Raw genomic sequence first — 13,920 nt, forward strand, 5'->3', positions numbered from 1 at the left:
TTAGCTTCGCTCTCTGCAAAAGAAATTTACTTTCCTCCCTGCAAATATAGACAAGTTACAGTAGCCAAAATATCCTATTGCACTGTCAACAAATTTGTGGTAGAAATGTACTGACTAAAATAATTGTCTGCCTCAATGTGGTTAAACTTGAGTCTTGACTTGGAAAGTAGATTTGAAATCAACGGCAAAGCAACTTGCCAATTCACAGGTGGTTAAACTTTTAAGTGCTCTCAGGAGCTGCAAAAACTAATACATATTTACACGAAGCCCCATAGCCGATTTGAACGACTGACCTCACCATTCCTTCGATACGAGTGGCGCGCTCTACCACTGAGCTAAAAGGGCAATAATTAATAGAGGCTTCATTAGACTCAGGTTTCGTTTTCATAGGTGGCCCAGTCTGTTCTCGTTAGATCGCAAACTACTGAACTAATCCTACATACCACGCCTTCTGAAAGACACACTACATGTGCCCGCGATGTTTACAACAGGAACACAAGTTTTCGAAGATCGCAAACGTAGATCTTGCGTTATTTTTACCAGTGTCGCTCAATTCGCTGCCTGTTTCGCACCCTTTACCTCGTTATTCTTGCCTTTTTTCGTAAGGCACAGTACATAGGTACTTTCCACACGCTGGTACAATGTTTTTCCATCCGACACCGAGTGATCATAAATCAAGTCCTGGTTCAAGACCATGTAACAAACGTGGGATCCTGACGTCCCTATCGTCAAGCGGGCGTCAGTTCCGTAATCAAGTCTATTGTGCGGTACCGCAGTCACTTGGTAGGTCCTCGGCAGGTCCCTTCGGTGCTTTTTCGTGTTTCTCCGACTCTTTGTATAGCTCTAGGTCCTGTTCTCTTTTCTTTTCTGTTAGCCCCATCTTATGTACAGCGTCCGGCGATACGTTCTATCAGCGAGATTTAGTTAGTGCATGTACGTAGTGGGAACCACACGAGGCGGGCCCTACATAGGCGCAGGTGTAACGTACGGATCCCGTCATCTACCAGGACACGCGCCAATATACGTCGCACCTAAATAACGAGGTGGTATTATTCGGCACATCGGAGGTATACGACAGACTAGGGGGCGCATCTCAAACTCGAGGCGCGTAGGAAAACCTATCGGACGTGAAAAATTGTTATTCAATCGGGTGACGACAGCGTCGAGGGTCTAGGGTGCAATTCTAAATTCCGATGGCGTCACTGCAGGGGTGAACAAGCGTGAAGGTACCGTACGCGGCAGGACGCCTATTTCCAGGACACATACCCATCCTCCCACCCCTTAATTAAATGCCGTTAAACCAGGAACTTGCTCTAACATCGTGGGGCCGGTTGCTGGGCCCCTTGCATTTCAATCATTCCAAACGGTACCGAAATGTCATGGTTCGTGAGCTCAGCGCTTTCTGTACTCCACCCTGATCCGTAATACATAGATGCGTGTATTCTGGAAGTCAGTTGTGATGTTAGACATGCTACCCATGGCAACGTGTGGCTTGATTTCTCCTTCCCAAATTCCCACCTTGTCATTTGGAACGATCGCGACTGGTTTTGCTAGCCAAGTACTGGGGTGATGAACTTTCTACACAGAGTGCGAGGAAGATCACCATCGATCAGAGATCATCCACGTGGAGTGATCCGACCCTTATAATCCTGGTTCTTAGAGTGCCTCCGGGTTGAAGTTCTTTCAACTGAGACGGGTTGGGCTACCCGGAGAAAGACTGTCTCTGTTTTAAAGAACAGAGGATCTCTGTTATCTCTGTATGATATTGCTTCCGCGGAAAAGAATGTCGAGGCTTACTACGGTCCCGCAACCAATTGCCATTTCACGGTCTGAAATGTAAACGTTCAGTTCATGACATATGATATTCATCATCGACCAACCGTATCATCCAACGGGAATGCTATCCATAACCTTCCACGTTTTCACGGACTACTTGGACCGTCTGCAATTATGAAAACTTTGCCATTCCTGAATTTTTGTCTGAGTCACGAGTCATGTTCAAGTTAACACGCGTCCACTTAGCTCCACCCAAGATCGTCGCTATCGTGTAAATATTATATAGTGGAGTTGTTACAGATTGCTTCGAAGGATGCTAGAATTTTGGTCGAGCATCCGCGAGGTATCTGTTGGAAATTGAGCTGTCACTTCTGCGCGGAGACAATGGTTCCTTCCTTAGAGCGAAATTTATGGCTCACTTACGGTCTTCGTGAGTATGATCGATAATACTTTCAAATTCGACAATTATACGACTAGGAAGTACAAGGATCTGCCAAGTAAGTGCTCGTCCGATAAATGCGGGTTTACTTTGTAAACACTTTTCGTTATACATTAGACTTGTCGCACTGCAGCTTATGAGATCCTCAGCCGAATTAACGCGAATGGCACGTCTGGAACAGCACAAAGACAAGGGAAACGACGGACATGAATTTATTTTTCGATAACCCTGGAACAACCCTAGAGTTGGGTTTAAGCTGCGGCACAGCGTCCCAAATTTGGGGTAGGCCGACAGTCGATCATGAACACGTGGCTTTTCTGTCCTTTTCGTTTTACCCCATCGGCTGCGACGCAGATTCCGTTGCCATTCCCCGTCGGCTCTATACCCGGAAATTTAGGTTGGCAATTTTCTCTCTTACCAACAGGGACAAGGATACCCCCGACGTTGGCATTTGGCATTTTCCGACTACGACACGGTGTTTTCCATCTCAGATCCTCAGTGTTCACGGGGGCAGATACATGCACTATGGCCGTAAGACGAAGGCTGTCTGAAGCGACAGCGCTCGTTCCAGACCTTCACGTTGGAGTGCCAAATCTCTCCAAAACGCTCCATATACACGAGGTTCCTGTCTGGATGAGAGATAACGAGTATATCGTCTCTGGGTATCGAAGGTACGGTGCAACCATGGTGCTTATCTCTTTGTTTCCGGAACTGAGTTTGAAACACAAATAGAGCTCAAAATCACTGGCGAGGATGCTTCCATTCTGTCTTTGGATGTGAGTCCGTTGGTCGACGAACTTTTTGAGTTGAAATCAGCTCATTGTTACCAATCCCCATTTTGTTCTCCGTCCGTCTTCCATACTGTACAGATTTGCACAACGAAACTGGTAAGTATGTTACCTGCCAGGCTAAAGTGTGCGGGCCACTCAACATCCCCGCTAGTCAACATCCACAGCCATCTCTGGGGCGCGGTCTTATTCCTTTATTTTCTTATCACATTTTACCCCAACTTCCTAGAACCGTACCCGAACACGACCTGGATTGACTTATTCGTTTTTGTGACATTCTTGTCGTCGGCGGTGTTCTGTCTAGGTGCAAGTGCCTTCTTTCACACATCCACCTGCCATTCCAAAGAGGTACAAGACCTTTGATTTCTTTCCGGTTTTGGCCGACTTCACACCTCTTTCGTTATAGGTAGCGTCGCGTTGTGTGGCATTCGACTATTCGGGGATCGTCGTACTCATCTTAGGATCCTTTTACCCATCTATATATTACGGCTTGTTCTGCAATCCCTATGCCCAAGTGACGTACATATCGCTACTCACAACCGCCGGTCTCGGTCAGTGGAAGGCCTCAGATTTCTCAAACTTGGATGCTAATATTCGCCGCCCATTCCAGGCGCGGCGTACGTTGTTCTTCAACCTGAATATGCTCGTGCCACACATCGCGGACTGCGAACGAGCGTCTTCATCGGTTTAGGACTAACTGGGATTATTCCCGTGTGTCATGCATTGGTTACCCATGGCTTCCTAAAGCTTTTCTCAGATATGGGATTAAATTGGCTTTTGTTTTCGGGCGGATTATACATTGCGGGGGGCTTACTTTAGTACGGTTCCGTCTTCTGATTGTGAAGATAGGCAGACTGACAAGTTTCCTCTTCAGTGCAAATCGTATCCCAGAAAGGTTCTGGCCAGGGATGTTCGATTACTTCTTTTCTTCGCACCAGATATTCCATGTATGTGTTGTGATAGCCGCCCTGGCACATTTTGCTAGTATTTCCACTGCTCTGGATTTCTGGCACACTGAACAAGTGTCGTGTCAGCTGTAGATGGATGCTGTCGTTAATGCTATTGTCCTGTCATACCTCAGTGCCTTCTTTTGTCGTGGCGGTCGCGAAGTCTCCATCAAAAGAGACATTTCTATGTCTGGCCCAGTCATATCCTGTTAGTCAACGCCGCCGTGTTCCGAACGAGGCTTCGCACCCCCGTTATCTGTTGTGCTTGGGTGTGTAATCTGTACCCAGTTTTCTGGCTGGCAATCATACGGAAGACTGTCATCCGACGGATCATATGTCCCTAGCGTGCAATGGATTTTGAATACACACTACACACTATCATTCCGAGGAATAGTCGTTCTTTGTGAATATCTAATTTTGGGAGGATTTGGACACTAGCAAGATGTCATTGGATATATAATTTGGGGACGTGAGACTCTTCGGAAGCGCATGCATATGCTCATCAGGGCATCATTCGGGGTTCTTTGCCTGGGCGCGGCCTGTTGTCATGTGCACTTGAACGTATAAAGCCTTTAAAACTTGGCTTTGACTTTCGAACTTTGAGGGATCGTGGCGGCGGATGATTTGATACTGCCATTTTTGGTTTTAGACGGACTGTCCCGATCTGGGCCGATCATGAATGTACCTTCAACTTGAACCCTCTCATCTCGTTCTCCAGCTCAAGAAATGCAAATGATCCTATCATTTGTCTTTTTTCTGATTTCTCGGTCGATTCACATATCAGACAGGAACGTTCCGGACACTTTACGGCGGCGACGATTCTATCTATACTCTTCTGAATAATGCGTACAACAGAAAACATTTACAGACACAATATCCGCAGTCCGTAATTGGTCTAGCTAAGGGAATCACGGTGTCATACCATTGTATTCCAGCCGAGAAATGGACTCCGATCACAGGCAGTGTAAGCTCGTGAATCCGGCGACGTACCAGGTTGACAAACTATCGATGGGCTTGAAACGTGTTCGTGGGGAGAGGGCTTCCAAGGCACGACCCTTCCGTACCGGGGAATCGAACCGCCAAGAACAGTAGGACATGAGGGGGCCATCTCGGAACCGACCTCAGAATCCACAATCCCAGTTTGTTGGTCCATGACTACATATTCATTTCACTTACTTGTAACCCAAATAAAGGTACGCTGCTGTGGCACGATCTCCGAGTGTTTGTAAAATAGTTCTATTCATTTCCGGCTACCGATCTCACGACAGTCCATAGACTGGACTCCGTGTTTGGGTTGATGCTCCCTTTGTGAACCATAACAGCGTACCTCGTCACGGTTGCGCGCCGAGAATTATTGATTGGACATATTTTCGTGTCATCCGCGGGTCGGGTCCAGCCATCACCATGCTAGCTCTCTGGCTATATAATGTCACCTGTGCCGTGGGTGAACGCACTTCATCCTAGAGTTCTTCCTCCCTCCTAGTTTACCTTTCTACCTTCTTTCCCGTTCGACCCGCCTACACGAGCATGCCGTACTCAGTGGGCCTCCAGGCCGTTGGCGCTGCTTTCATATCCGCAGGCTTCGCGACTCAGTTTACCACATCCGTCATTATCTTCCTTCTTATCGTCTTCGTCACTTCTTCTCTTCACGATGACGCGCTCAAGGAAGACTCGCCTGCATCACTCCCAGGGCACTCGCTCTTTGCGATAATACCTTTCTTTCGACGACGATTTGACTTTCTCAATTGGGGATTCCACGCAACCGGACAAGCCATTTTCCAATTCAAACTGTTACGAGTGTGTTCTCGCGTTTACTTCGTTCTATGACACACTCTGATTTCAACTCTATCATTTGTTAACGCCTTACAGAATACAGTTATTATTGTATCAGGGGAATCGGCTCGTCAGGAGTTTTTCACAGCCAAACATTTCGACCTGACGGAAGGGTTCAAGATCCTGTCTGGGGCCGTGAGTGTTCCGCATGCCTGCCTTGGGCGTCGTTACTGACCGCGTTTTCACCGCAGATACCCATGGTCAGAGGAGTGACATCTGACTTACAAACGAGAAGGGTTGCCCTGATTCATAAAAGACTCGCCGCCATCCAGCGCAATGAGCCCCTAAGCCAACGTATGTACTACGCGCGTTACCAAATCGCACACTATTTGACGACTCACATAATTACTCTTGACAGTGATTCCATTGTTATTGGAAGATTCTCGGCGAATCATGGAGGGATGGGGAGATTCCGGAGCGTTCGATCCCTTCAAAAAAATCTACGAGGTACGTGTTCCCGTCTCTAACGTTGTTATGTCGGCGTTTCCCACTAAAACTTTGCCAATAGCTCACGTTCCAAACGACTGTTCGAAGCCTGTCGTGCTCAGAAATATCGGATGATGCGATCTTGGTATCACGTCTAAAGAACTTGTATGACAAGCTTGATACTGGAACGACACCGGCCACCGTATTGATCCCATGGGTTCCTACGCCATCAATGGTGCGAAAGTTGTGGGCGACGAAGGAGATCTATGATATTATCGTTGCTGCGATCAAGGCCCGTGAAGAGAGCGGCGTGCAAAGAGACGACGCGCTGCAGATGCTCCTGGACTTTAAAGACGAGAAGCTCGTTGTGGTCGGCGTGAGTGCCTTTACTTCTTGTCATCAAGTTACGGCTGCTGACGGACCCTTGGTTCAGTTCATCATGGGGCTGTTGATCGCCGGCGCCCGAGCCACTGGCACGACAGGCAAGTTGATCTTCCAATTGGAGTTTCTGACAAAATGATCTAATATTAGTCTTCTTTTTTCAAACAGCGTGTTGGCTACTCACATATCTCGGAGGCCATCAGGAATGGCGGGCAAAAGCATATGACGAAATCCAATCACTATTGGCGGCCCACCCTGCGCCAGAGGACTGCGCTTCCATATCCAAACAACTCGCCACAATCCCTCTGGAGACTTGGGAATCTTCGACACCTGTACTTGATTCCATCATTCGGGAGACACTTCGAGTCGCTCAGCCGCACACTGCTATGCGGAGAAATTTGGGGCCCGATACATATATTAACGGCAAGCTGATCCCGTCTGGGGCGTATGTGGTGTATCCCTTTAGCGATATCCACCTCGATGCTGGGCTCTATCCGGATCCGTGGAAATTCGACCCCGCACGGGAGGAGACCAAGGTGCCTTACGGATATGTTCGGTTGGGGTGGAGGTGGGTAACCTGGCGTTGCTTCTTGACATGGACTAATTGCTGATTGTTCTTGGTTAGGCAAAACTACTTGTCTAGGGACTCGTCTCGCGAAGGTGGAGTTGAAGCTAATAACGGCAATGCTACTGCTTGGGTTCAACCACGACATCGTTGACGACAGGGGAGTCGTTGCGGATCCTCTACCAACTCCCAACTGGAATGACATTCTTCAATGTCGACCACCAAAAGGAACGTGCAATCTGAGGTACTCCCGCACGGCCACTCCTCTGTAGGATTTCCATGGACAATTTCCCCTCCTGCAATATCTTTATTCTTGTTTTACGTCTTGTTTGTGCAGCATAGTCACGTTCATTTCTTTTATAAAGGTAAAACTAAATTATCCATACATAGCACGCATGCGTTCTTAAACTACTTACCTTCGTACCTTATACTTTACACACCGCTTATCCCTAGTAGAATGTGGTTAGACGTCTTTATTGTCCGGCGGGCAGTGTTACTTGTACACATCCAATATGCAATTCAATTCTTGGACGGACATGACTGCTGAGTGGTCAACCAAGCAAGGCTTTTGCTCATCTGACGACGGGAACGCATGGATATGACCTTCTGGATTACCGGCTACTACTGGAGTGAAAGATAAGTGGGCTTCGCTGAGAGCTTAAGTTCCATGTCCCCATGTGTTGACCGGCGTCTATGAAGCTCCTACCCGCGTCGGGCACGATGAGACCCAAGTGGAGAAAAAAGCAGGAGACATGCTCTTCTTCGCCTCACAAGACTCGGAAGGGGGAAACGGGTTCCGCGAGTTCGCGGTGCGCTTTGCACTGGCTTCCGTTATATTTGCTTAACTGTTGTCGGATGTAGCGACGTCATGCACTAGTGCGATTTTTACTTGGCAGAGGGTAGCTCCTAACAGCAACGACTCCCGAGGAACGGAATAGGCCGAGCATGAGGTGGCGCTAACGTGCCTAAGCAGTTGTAAAGGCCGTAAGGAAATCACAGCAGAGCCTTAAATAGTGGAACAGTTAATTGGGAAAGATAGATGGACATTAACGCGATGAGACAGGCAGCTTGAAACGAGTCTGATAGTGAAATGAAGGGACTTGTATGACGTCTCCGGAAATAAACGAGGCTTCTGGGTGCTAGGGCGCACTAACAAGCCTATTTTGCGACGGTGCCGCAGCCTCCTGGTTAGAAGGGTGAGTTTGGCGGTTGGCAAGTGGAAATGAAAGGTTACCAACGATAGCAGTGTCCGATTTGAAAGGCAATGAATTGGAACGTAAGGACGCGCCCTAGTCGAAGGTGAATCTGTCCTTCGAATCAACACCAACCGCGTCTCCAATCTGATCGGAGCGGGCCGGCGTAAGATGAGAATCGCCCAAATTCTTCTGTCTCCAGAGCTTCTCAGCCTCGAGTCTCTCCCTCACCCGGCTCAGTCTCACAAACTCGGCCGTACCCTGCCGCTCTTTCGCCCTCATCTCGATCCGCCTTTCTCTGCTAGGCTCCCATCGCCCCTTCAGGATCCGTCTCACTGCGTCCGGGCTTATTTTGAATTTCTCAGCAAGTACTGAAGTGTTGAACTTGGCTGCGTCGAACCGGTGCAGTTCACGAAGCCCATCCATAGCTTCTCGTGATATCTTTCGTGGCGGATTCCACCCCTCTGGGAACCGTTGCTTCATCGTCTTTCGGTGGCGAACACACTCTTCAGGTGTCGGATCCTTTGACGGCTTGCGACGATGGATGGGGGGCGTCGACGCCCGAACACGGTTCACCACATCATTGTCTTCCGAGAGATCCACTTTCACGGGCGAATCGTCGTCTAGGATAGATTTGTGTGACGGGGATCCAAATATACCCCATTTTGCCAGGGAAGAGGGTGAGAGCGCAGAACTGGCGTAATACCTTGCCAGGAAACGTTTTGGAATCAACGAGGTCATGGTGCGGAAGCAAAAAAGAAAATTGTTTCAAGACGCCGGCAGCTTAGGCCGGCGGGCATTGCCTCTTTGGGCGTTTCCGGTTGCAAGCTTTGGGCTTCTTGAAAAGATAGGTAGACTCCCTCAGGTTATCTCTCGGTTCCGTCGTTCATCATGGGATCACGATTGGTTCAAATTGTTCAAATTGGTCGTGTTCGCCAGCTTAAACACTGCGATGCCCTAATCCCAATCTCATATTCTTTCTATTGGCTACTAATACAGTCCCACCATGTGCCTCTGGGTGCTGTTTCCTGCGTTCCTAACGGAGCTACTCGATAGTAATCTTGGCTGTCCTCAATAGTTTATCCACTCCTCATGTACCGGTACCGCAACAAAGGCTGTTTTGTAAGCGCGGAACGACCGCTTGTCAGGAACGTACGCATTGAGTATCGACCCTGAATTCATACTGAACACACATCATCATCGAAACAGTACCCATTTGGGCGCGCGACCGGCGCAAGTACATATGTTTCTCAGCCTGCTTAACGAAATTAACAGAAGTGTCCAGGCCTGTTGTATCCAAGTCTTAAGATGATATCCAATCTGGGCGGCTGCAACTGTAAACTTGTGACTCACCATCTCTCCTTGTGCCTATCTCCAGCCATCATCCCGACTACGGAGGATGTCCGAGTCATCTAAGAAATACCCATGCCCCTCGTGATTTGTATGACTCGACAATTTTCTGCGCAATACTATGATCAAGGATCCGGGCGTTTATAAGTGAATACACTCTATTTTCCATCATTTCTACAATGGACTCTCTACCACCAGCCTATTCCCTCGATCCGTCGGATGGTGAATCCCGTATTGATCTCACCCCATCACGTTCTGCGAACAACCGTTTCACCGGAAACTTCCTTAAAAAAGAGGGAAATTTATCCGTTGTATTAACAGAACAACAAGATGGTTGCACTGTACCCTCTTACGGAAGAAAGGGAGTTATCAACGGCGCTGTTTTCTTCGAAAGACGCGACTTGGTTACTTCCGTACAAGTCAAGGTCGTCACGGTTATTTTTTCTATATGTTGGTTCTGACGACTCGGTTCGGTAGCTGGAGGGACGAATGGAGACGGCGAATCACGAATATGGATCTCAGGTTGTGACTTTCCTAGACGAGACTCGTTCCCTGTGGTCTGTTGACTCCGCTAATCCAACGGCATGTTCCAGCTCAGTACCCTTCTCTCTGACGATCCCATCCGAGTTCGAGAAGGGCAATGATAAGAGATATGAACTACCGCCTTCGTTCACCGCCTCGTTCCCGGAGCTTAGAGTGTCGATCGGGTATTCACTTACTGTACGTGTCATCGAGAACCACTACCCACTGGTCGGATTCTTGAGAGGATCCCCAAGGTATGCGAACCGCGTTAAAATGCAATACGCGTGTCTTTCTTCACCTTAATAAAGCCTGCGTATCGTACTCAACTACCGACCTCGAACGCGCCCAGCCCAACCGATGCTCTCCAACCCCGCTTTTCTCTCATCCGTCAAGATGTCCCCAGAGGAATGGAAACAGAGTCTCATGACCATCAACCCCAAGCCCAACACAGCCGCGGCGCCTATCCATTGTAGCGTAAGCCCACAGCTATCACCCTTACATCCCGCGGCCCAAATCTCACTCCTTCTCCTCGTAGCTCTTCATCCCTGCTGTTCAGATCTTCGCCGTGTCTGATAACATTCCGTTTCACGTCCAGCTGACGGCACCACTCGCGTCTCTGCGGCAGCTTTTCCCCGCTCCAGCGCACGTTCATGGGAACGCGGCACTTCAGGTCCATCTCGTTCGTCAAGTATCAGTGGAGGTTGATGGGAATGTAGCGTCACGGAACGTACCCATAGGGGAAGGGAGCTTGCGTCCGGTGCCTCCTTTAGCGTCAGAGATACAGCCAGGACCGGAGATAGAGAAGCATATGGACTGGGAGGGGGTGCTCAGATGTCAGCCTGATGTTGAGGTGGGCGGTTTCTTCACGGCAGGCGTGTCGGTGAAGGTTAGTCCTGCTTCTAGACTTGGATTCTTGTCTTGAAGCTCCACTTCCTAGGATTTTATCATCGCATCACTCTATCCCCCCGCGAGTTCAGATTTTCCACACTCACGAAATGGCGTTCGCGTAAGAATCGTCACCGATCCTTGGACAGATGAGGTCGGTGACTGAACTGGGCCATTCTTTGTCTTTACAATGGAAGGAAACACGCCGAATAGCCGGCATAAACGCTAATTCCAATTACGCTTAGAACCAGAGTCATAAATCACTGTGTCTAAGTATTTGCCACCTGTCGACGCTGCCGCCTCCAAGCCAAAAACTCTCGCAGAGCGGCTGCAATAAGAGGTATCACTGCACTAGCGAATAGAGGCGTGTAGACGGCATACTTGTGTTCAGGTGGGAAGTACAGCAACGCCAGCATCCCTGGATTGAAGAAGGCGCGAGAGGCATGTGTTGCCGCGTCAGCGGAAAGACGCATTGTTTCAACAAGAGAATTTGCGGAAAGGGAGTGCATCTGCAAACGGTGTTCAGTTAATGTCATAGCTCATCCCGATTTTGAATATGAACAGCTACCTTTTCCAGCGCAGACAACGCGTCCCACACGTCATTGCGTACAAACTGACCGACAGGCATGTTTTTGATTTGATCAACCAATTTCACAGTGCTACGCAGTGTGTCTTTGGCTCCTCGATCGTTTTCAAAAGCCCGCCGGCGCAGTAGAGCGTCTAACTGCCAATCTGAGAGCAACGAATTGTCGTCAGGAGAAATTCTGACGTCGGCGTGAAGACCTGGAAGACCAAGCAACGCGAGAAGCTGATTCGAGAAGGCCGGGAACAGGGTGTCGAGATCCGCTGAAGACATATATCTGTGTGGCGGGTTATCATCAGATGGGTTGTATATTGTCACACCACCCCATTGAGGAATGAGGAAGGAGTTCGAATGTGAAAGGGACGCTACGTCATGAATCAACGATCAGCTGGACAGGTGAAAAAAACGACCCTACCATCCGGATTTAGTATCACGAGGGGTTTGCTGCGCACTTGAAGGAACAAATAACACAAAATGAAGCACTGGATCGTTTGAAGAGCTTGAAGCTGGCTGACCGTCAGCGACCTGGCGGAAACGCGGTAAAGGCAGAGCTTACATAGCGTCCACTCGGCAGAATTAATGAAGACAGTCAAATCTTCCGGAGTTAAACCAAAAGACTCGTTGTCGAGAGCCTGTGGCTTGAACGCAAGCGGCGCGTGAAATTGTACCTGGCTTTCGATGGTGAAATTGTGCAAAATGGATAGAGCTGTTACTATGGGATCGACATGTTCTGGCACAAGTATTATGACATCGTTTGCGGCGCTAAGAAGACTTGTACTCACGGTGTATGGCATTCGTAAGATCCCAGCCAGTGATAACCTGACCGGCTGCCGCATCTTCATTAAGCAGGGTAAACGAGAGACGGAAACGAGGCGAATATTGAGCGATACGGTATTCTCGATCAGGATCTGAAGAATATGGAACGAGAAGGGTAGCAAGAAGGTCTGCTAAGTGGGATACTGTGTGCCACAGGAATGAAGAAATTAAGTCACGCGTCGCCGGGGAATGAAGTCCAGGCCTTACAGGGACGCTGGTGGATCGGGAATGATATTCGTCGTCCAGTTATGACAGTGTCAGCTGAAGACGTCGATGTGACGGAATATGTCCCAGGGATGTCCAGGGAGTCTTGACGACTCGTGAGAAATGTATTAGGTTGCTGACGTGAGTGAGAACGTACCCGCTTCGCTGCCTTCCTCTACGTGGATGGATAGTCCCCTCCACTGCCCACCTTTCGAGCTTTGTGTGTCGAAAAACTGCTGTAGCTTTCCAGTTATTGAGGGATCATATTGCACCAGAGAAGGGGCCAGCCGTAATGCAATAGGGAAGGATAAGAGCGTCTTGGCCTGGTACTGAACCTGGGCAGTCGGTAATGAGAGGCGCTCAATGCTAGTCGTATGCCACCACAATGGCGTCGCGAGCAAGATAACGACCCAGTACGACGCAATAATCAGCCTTCGTACGCGGTCAGACTGGAAGAAAATACTGGAGGGATCCCTCAGAGGCGTCTCGTGCCCTCGGGACGCGCTCATGGATGGTTTATGGATGGACCTGCTTTACGCCGGCCGCGGGGCCGTGCTGCTTGCCGATCCTCGGCATCCTGTTCAGGCAGTGCGTGTCTTATTTATTCCCGCTTATGTCAGCTGACTGCTTTGTTTGGTAGCTATGCTGCTGGACGCTTTAGCTTTCTTCACCCAAGTCCCCATTTCTCCTTTGTTTGCTTTTCCGGTCGAACTTTACTGTTTCCTTATAATCCCTTTCTATATCATAGCTCTCTGAGGTCCCTGGAGCTTGCATTCCCCCAGCACTTTGTTTTCGACCTCGTATATTGTTGAAGGCTTGGGTTCATCAAGTTCCAATGGCCTCCGGGATGTACGATGCAGGCCCATCTTCGTCGACACCTCTATCGTACCCAATTACTCGTCGTCCTCCAGGCTCTGGGCCTCTGTCATATGAGGTTTGCGCTGTTTATTTAGTATGCATTGATCGACTGACCCATTCTGGCTTCCTTGCTGTATTCTTTTCAGCGGCCCCTTTCACGTCGACGGTCGCCTTCTCCACACCGGCATTACGGAAACGATGCTTCAGTCTATCATTCCAACTATCCGAATGTGTATCGACCTAATTACTGGCCGGATCGTGGATCTTCCTATGACGGTTTATCATCAAGTCCGGACCGCTTTGAACGTTCGCGCGAACCCGACGTGGACCCGAGGGATCATTCTGGAGGCTGGG

At 49.1% G+C, this 13,920-nt stretch overlaps 5 protein-coding genes and 1 non-coding gene across 6 annotated transcripts; 3 read left to right on the forward strand and 3 right to left on the reverse strand.

The window, feature by feature from the left end:
• Nucleotides 1-265: 265 nt before the first annotated feature.
• EV420DRAFT_t200 lies at nt 266-345 on the reverse strand. The gene has a single exon. It is a non-coding gene; the product is annotated as a tRNA-Thr (tRNA).
• A 2,171-nt stretch (nt 346-2,516) lies between these two features.
• EV420DRAFT_1563801 (hemolysin-III related-domain-containing protein) lies at nt 2,517-4,382 on the forward strand. The gene is made up of 7 exons (XM_060473953.1): nt 2,517-2,886; nt 2,948-2,991; nt 3,085-3,102; nt 3,158-3,351; nt 3,410-3,554; nt 3,614-3,821; nt 3,878-4,382. The coding sequence occupies exons 1-7, from the start codon at nt 2,741-2,743 to the stop codon at nt 4,041-4,043; spliced, it is 921 nt and encodes a 306-aa protein (XP_060327035.1). The 5' UTR covers nt 2,517-2,740; the 3' UTR covers nt 4,044-4,382.
• A 1,095-nt stretch (nt 4,383-5,477) lies between these two features.
• Nucleotides 5,478-7,427, forward strand: EV420DRAFT_1622038 (cytochrome P450; the record flags this gene model as incomplete). Its single annotated transcript, XM_060475764.1, has 8 exons — nt 5,478-5,747; nt 5,820-5,918; nt 5,975-6,077; nt 6,142-6,230; nt 6,292-6,585; nt 6,643-6,691; nt 6,759-7,172; nt 7,216-7,427. The coding sequence occupies 8 exons, from the start codon at nt 5,478-5,480 to the stop codon at nt 7,425-7,427; spliced, it is 1,530 nt and encodes a 509-aa protein (XP_060327036.1).
• A 1,017-nt stretch (nt 7,428-8,444) lies between these two features.
• Nucleotides 8,445-9,530, reverse strand: EV420DRAFT_1646737 (uncharacterized protein; the record flags this gene model as incomplete). The annotated part of the gene is made up of 2 exons (XM_060477950.1): nt 8,445-9,054; nt 9,505-9,530. The coding sequence occupies 2 exons, from the start codon at nt 9,528-9,530 to the stop codon at nt 8,445-8,447; spliced, it is 636 nt and encodes a 211-aa protein (XP_060327037.1).
• Nucleotides 9,484-11,454, forward strand: EV420DRAFT_762730 (uncharacterized protein). The gene is made up of 5 exons (XM_060483382.1): nt 9,484-10,123; nt 10,176-10,474; nt 10,529-10,694; nt 10,756-11,106; nt 11,158-11,454. The coding sequence occupies exons 1-5, from the start codon at nt 9,878-9,880 to the stop codon at nt 11,269-11,271; spliced, it is 1,176 nt and encodes a 391-aa protein (XP_060327038.1). The 5' UTR covers nt 9,484-9,877; the 3' UTR covers nt 11,272-11,454.
• On the reverse strand, nt 11,375-13,217 carry EV420DRAFT_1622039 (phosphatidylinositol-glycan biosynthesis class S protein-domain-containing protein; the record flags this gene model as incomplete). Its single annotated transcript, XM_060475765.1, has 7 exons — nt 11,375-11,614; nt 11,674-12,053; nt 12,123-12,194; nt 12,245-12,418; nt 12,471-12,647; nt 12,712-12,813; nt 12,866-13,217. The coding sequence occupies 7 exons, from the start codon at nt 13,215-13,217 to the stop codon at nt 11,375-11,377; spliced, it is 1,497 nt and encodes a 498-aa protein (XP_060327039.1).
• Nucleotides 13,218-13,920: the final 703 nt, after the last annotated feature.

Source organism: Desarmillaria tabescens (assembly GCF_030435595.1).
Source record: "Desarmillaria tabescens strain CCBAS 213 chromosome Unknown EV420scaffold_37, whole genome shotgun sequence".
Classification (NCBI taxonomy): Eukaryota; Fungi; Basidiomycota; class Agaricomycetes; order Agaricales; family Physalacriaceae; genus Desarmillaria; species Desarmillaria tabescens.

Bases quoted from the DNA above. Each gene is read 5' to 3' on its own strand.
- EV420DRAFT_1563801 (XM_060473953.1), top strand. From the start codon at position 2,741: ATGGCCGTAAGACGAAGGCTGTCTGAAGCGACAGCGCTCGTTCCAGAC. The intron at 3,352-3,409 runs GTACAAGACCTT...CTTTCGTTATAG, and splicing joins CCACCTGCCATTCCAAAGAG to GTAGCGTCGCGTTGTGTGGC. The intron at 3,822-3,877 runs GTACGGTTCCGT...TTTCCTCTTCAG, and splicing joins ATTGCGGGGGGCTTACTTTA to TGCAAATCGTATCCCAGAAA.
- EV420DRAFT_762730 (XM_060483382.1), top strand. From the start codon at position 9,878: ATGGACTCTCTACCACCAGCCTATTCCCTCGATCCGTCGGATGGTGAA. The intron at 10,124-10,175 runs GTCGTCACGGTT...TCGGTTCGGTAG, and splicing joins TTACTTCCGTACAAGTCAAG to CTGGAGGGACGAATGGAGAC. The intron at 10,695-10,755 runs GTAAGCCCACAG...TTCTCCTCGTAG, and splicing joins CGGCGCCTATCCATTGTAGC to CTCTTCATCCCTGCTGTTCA.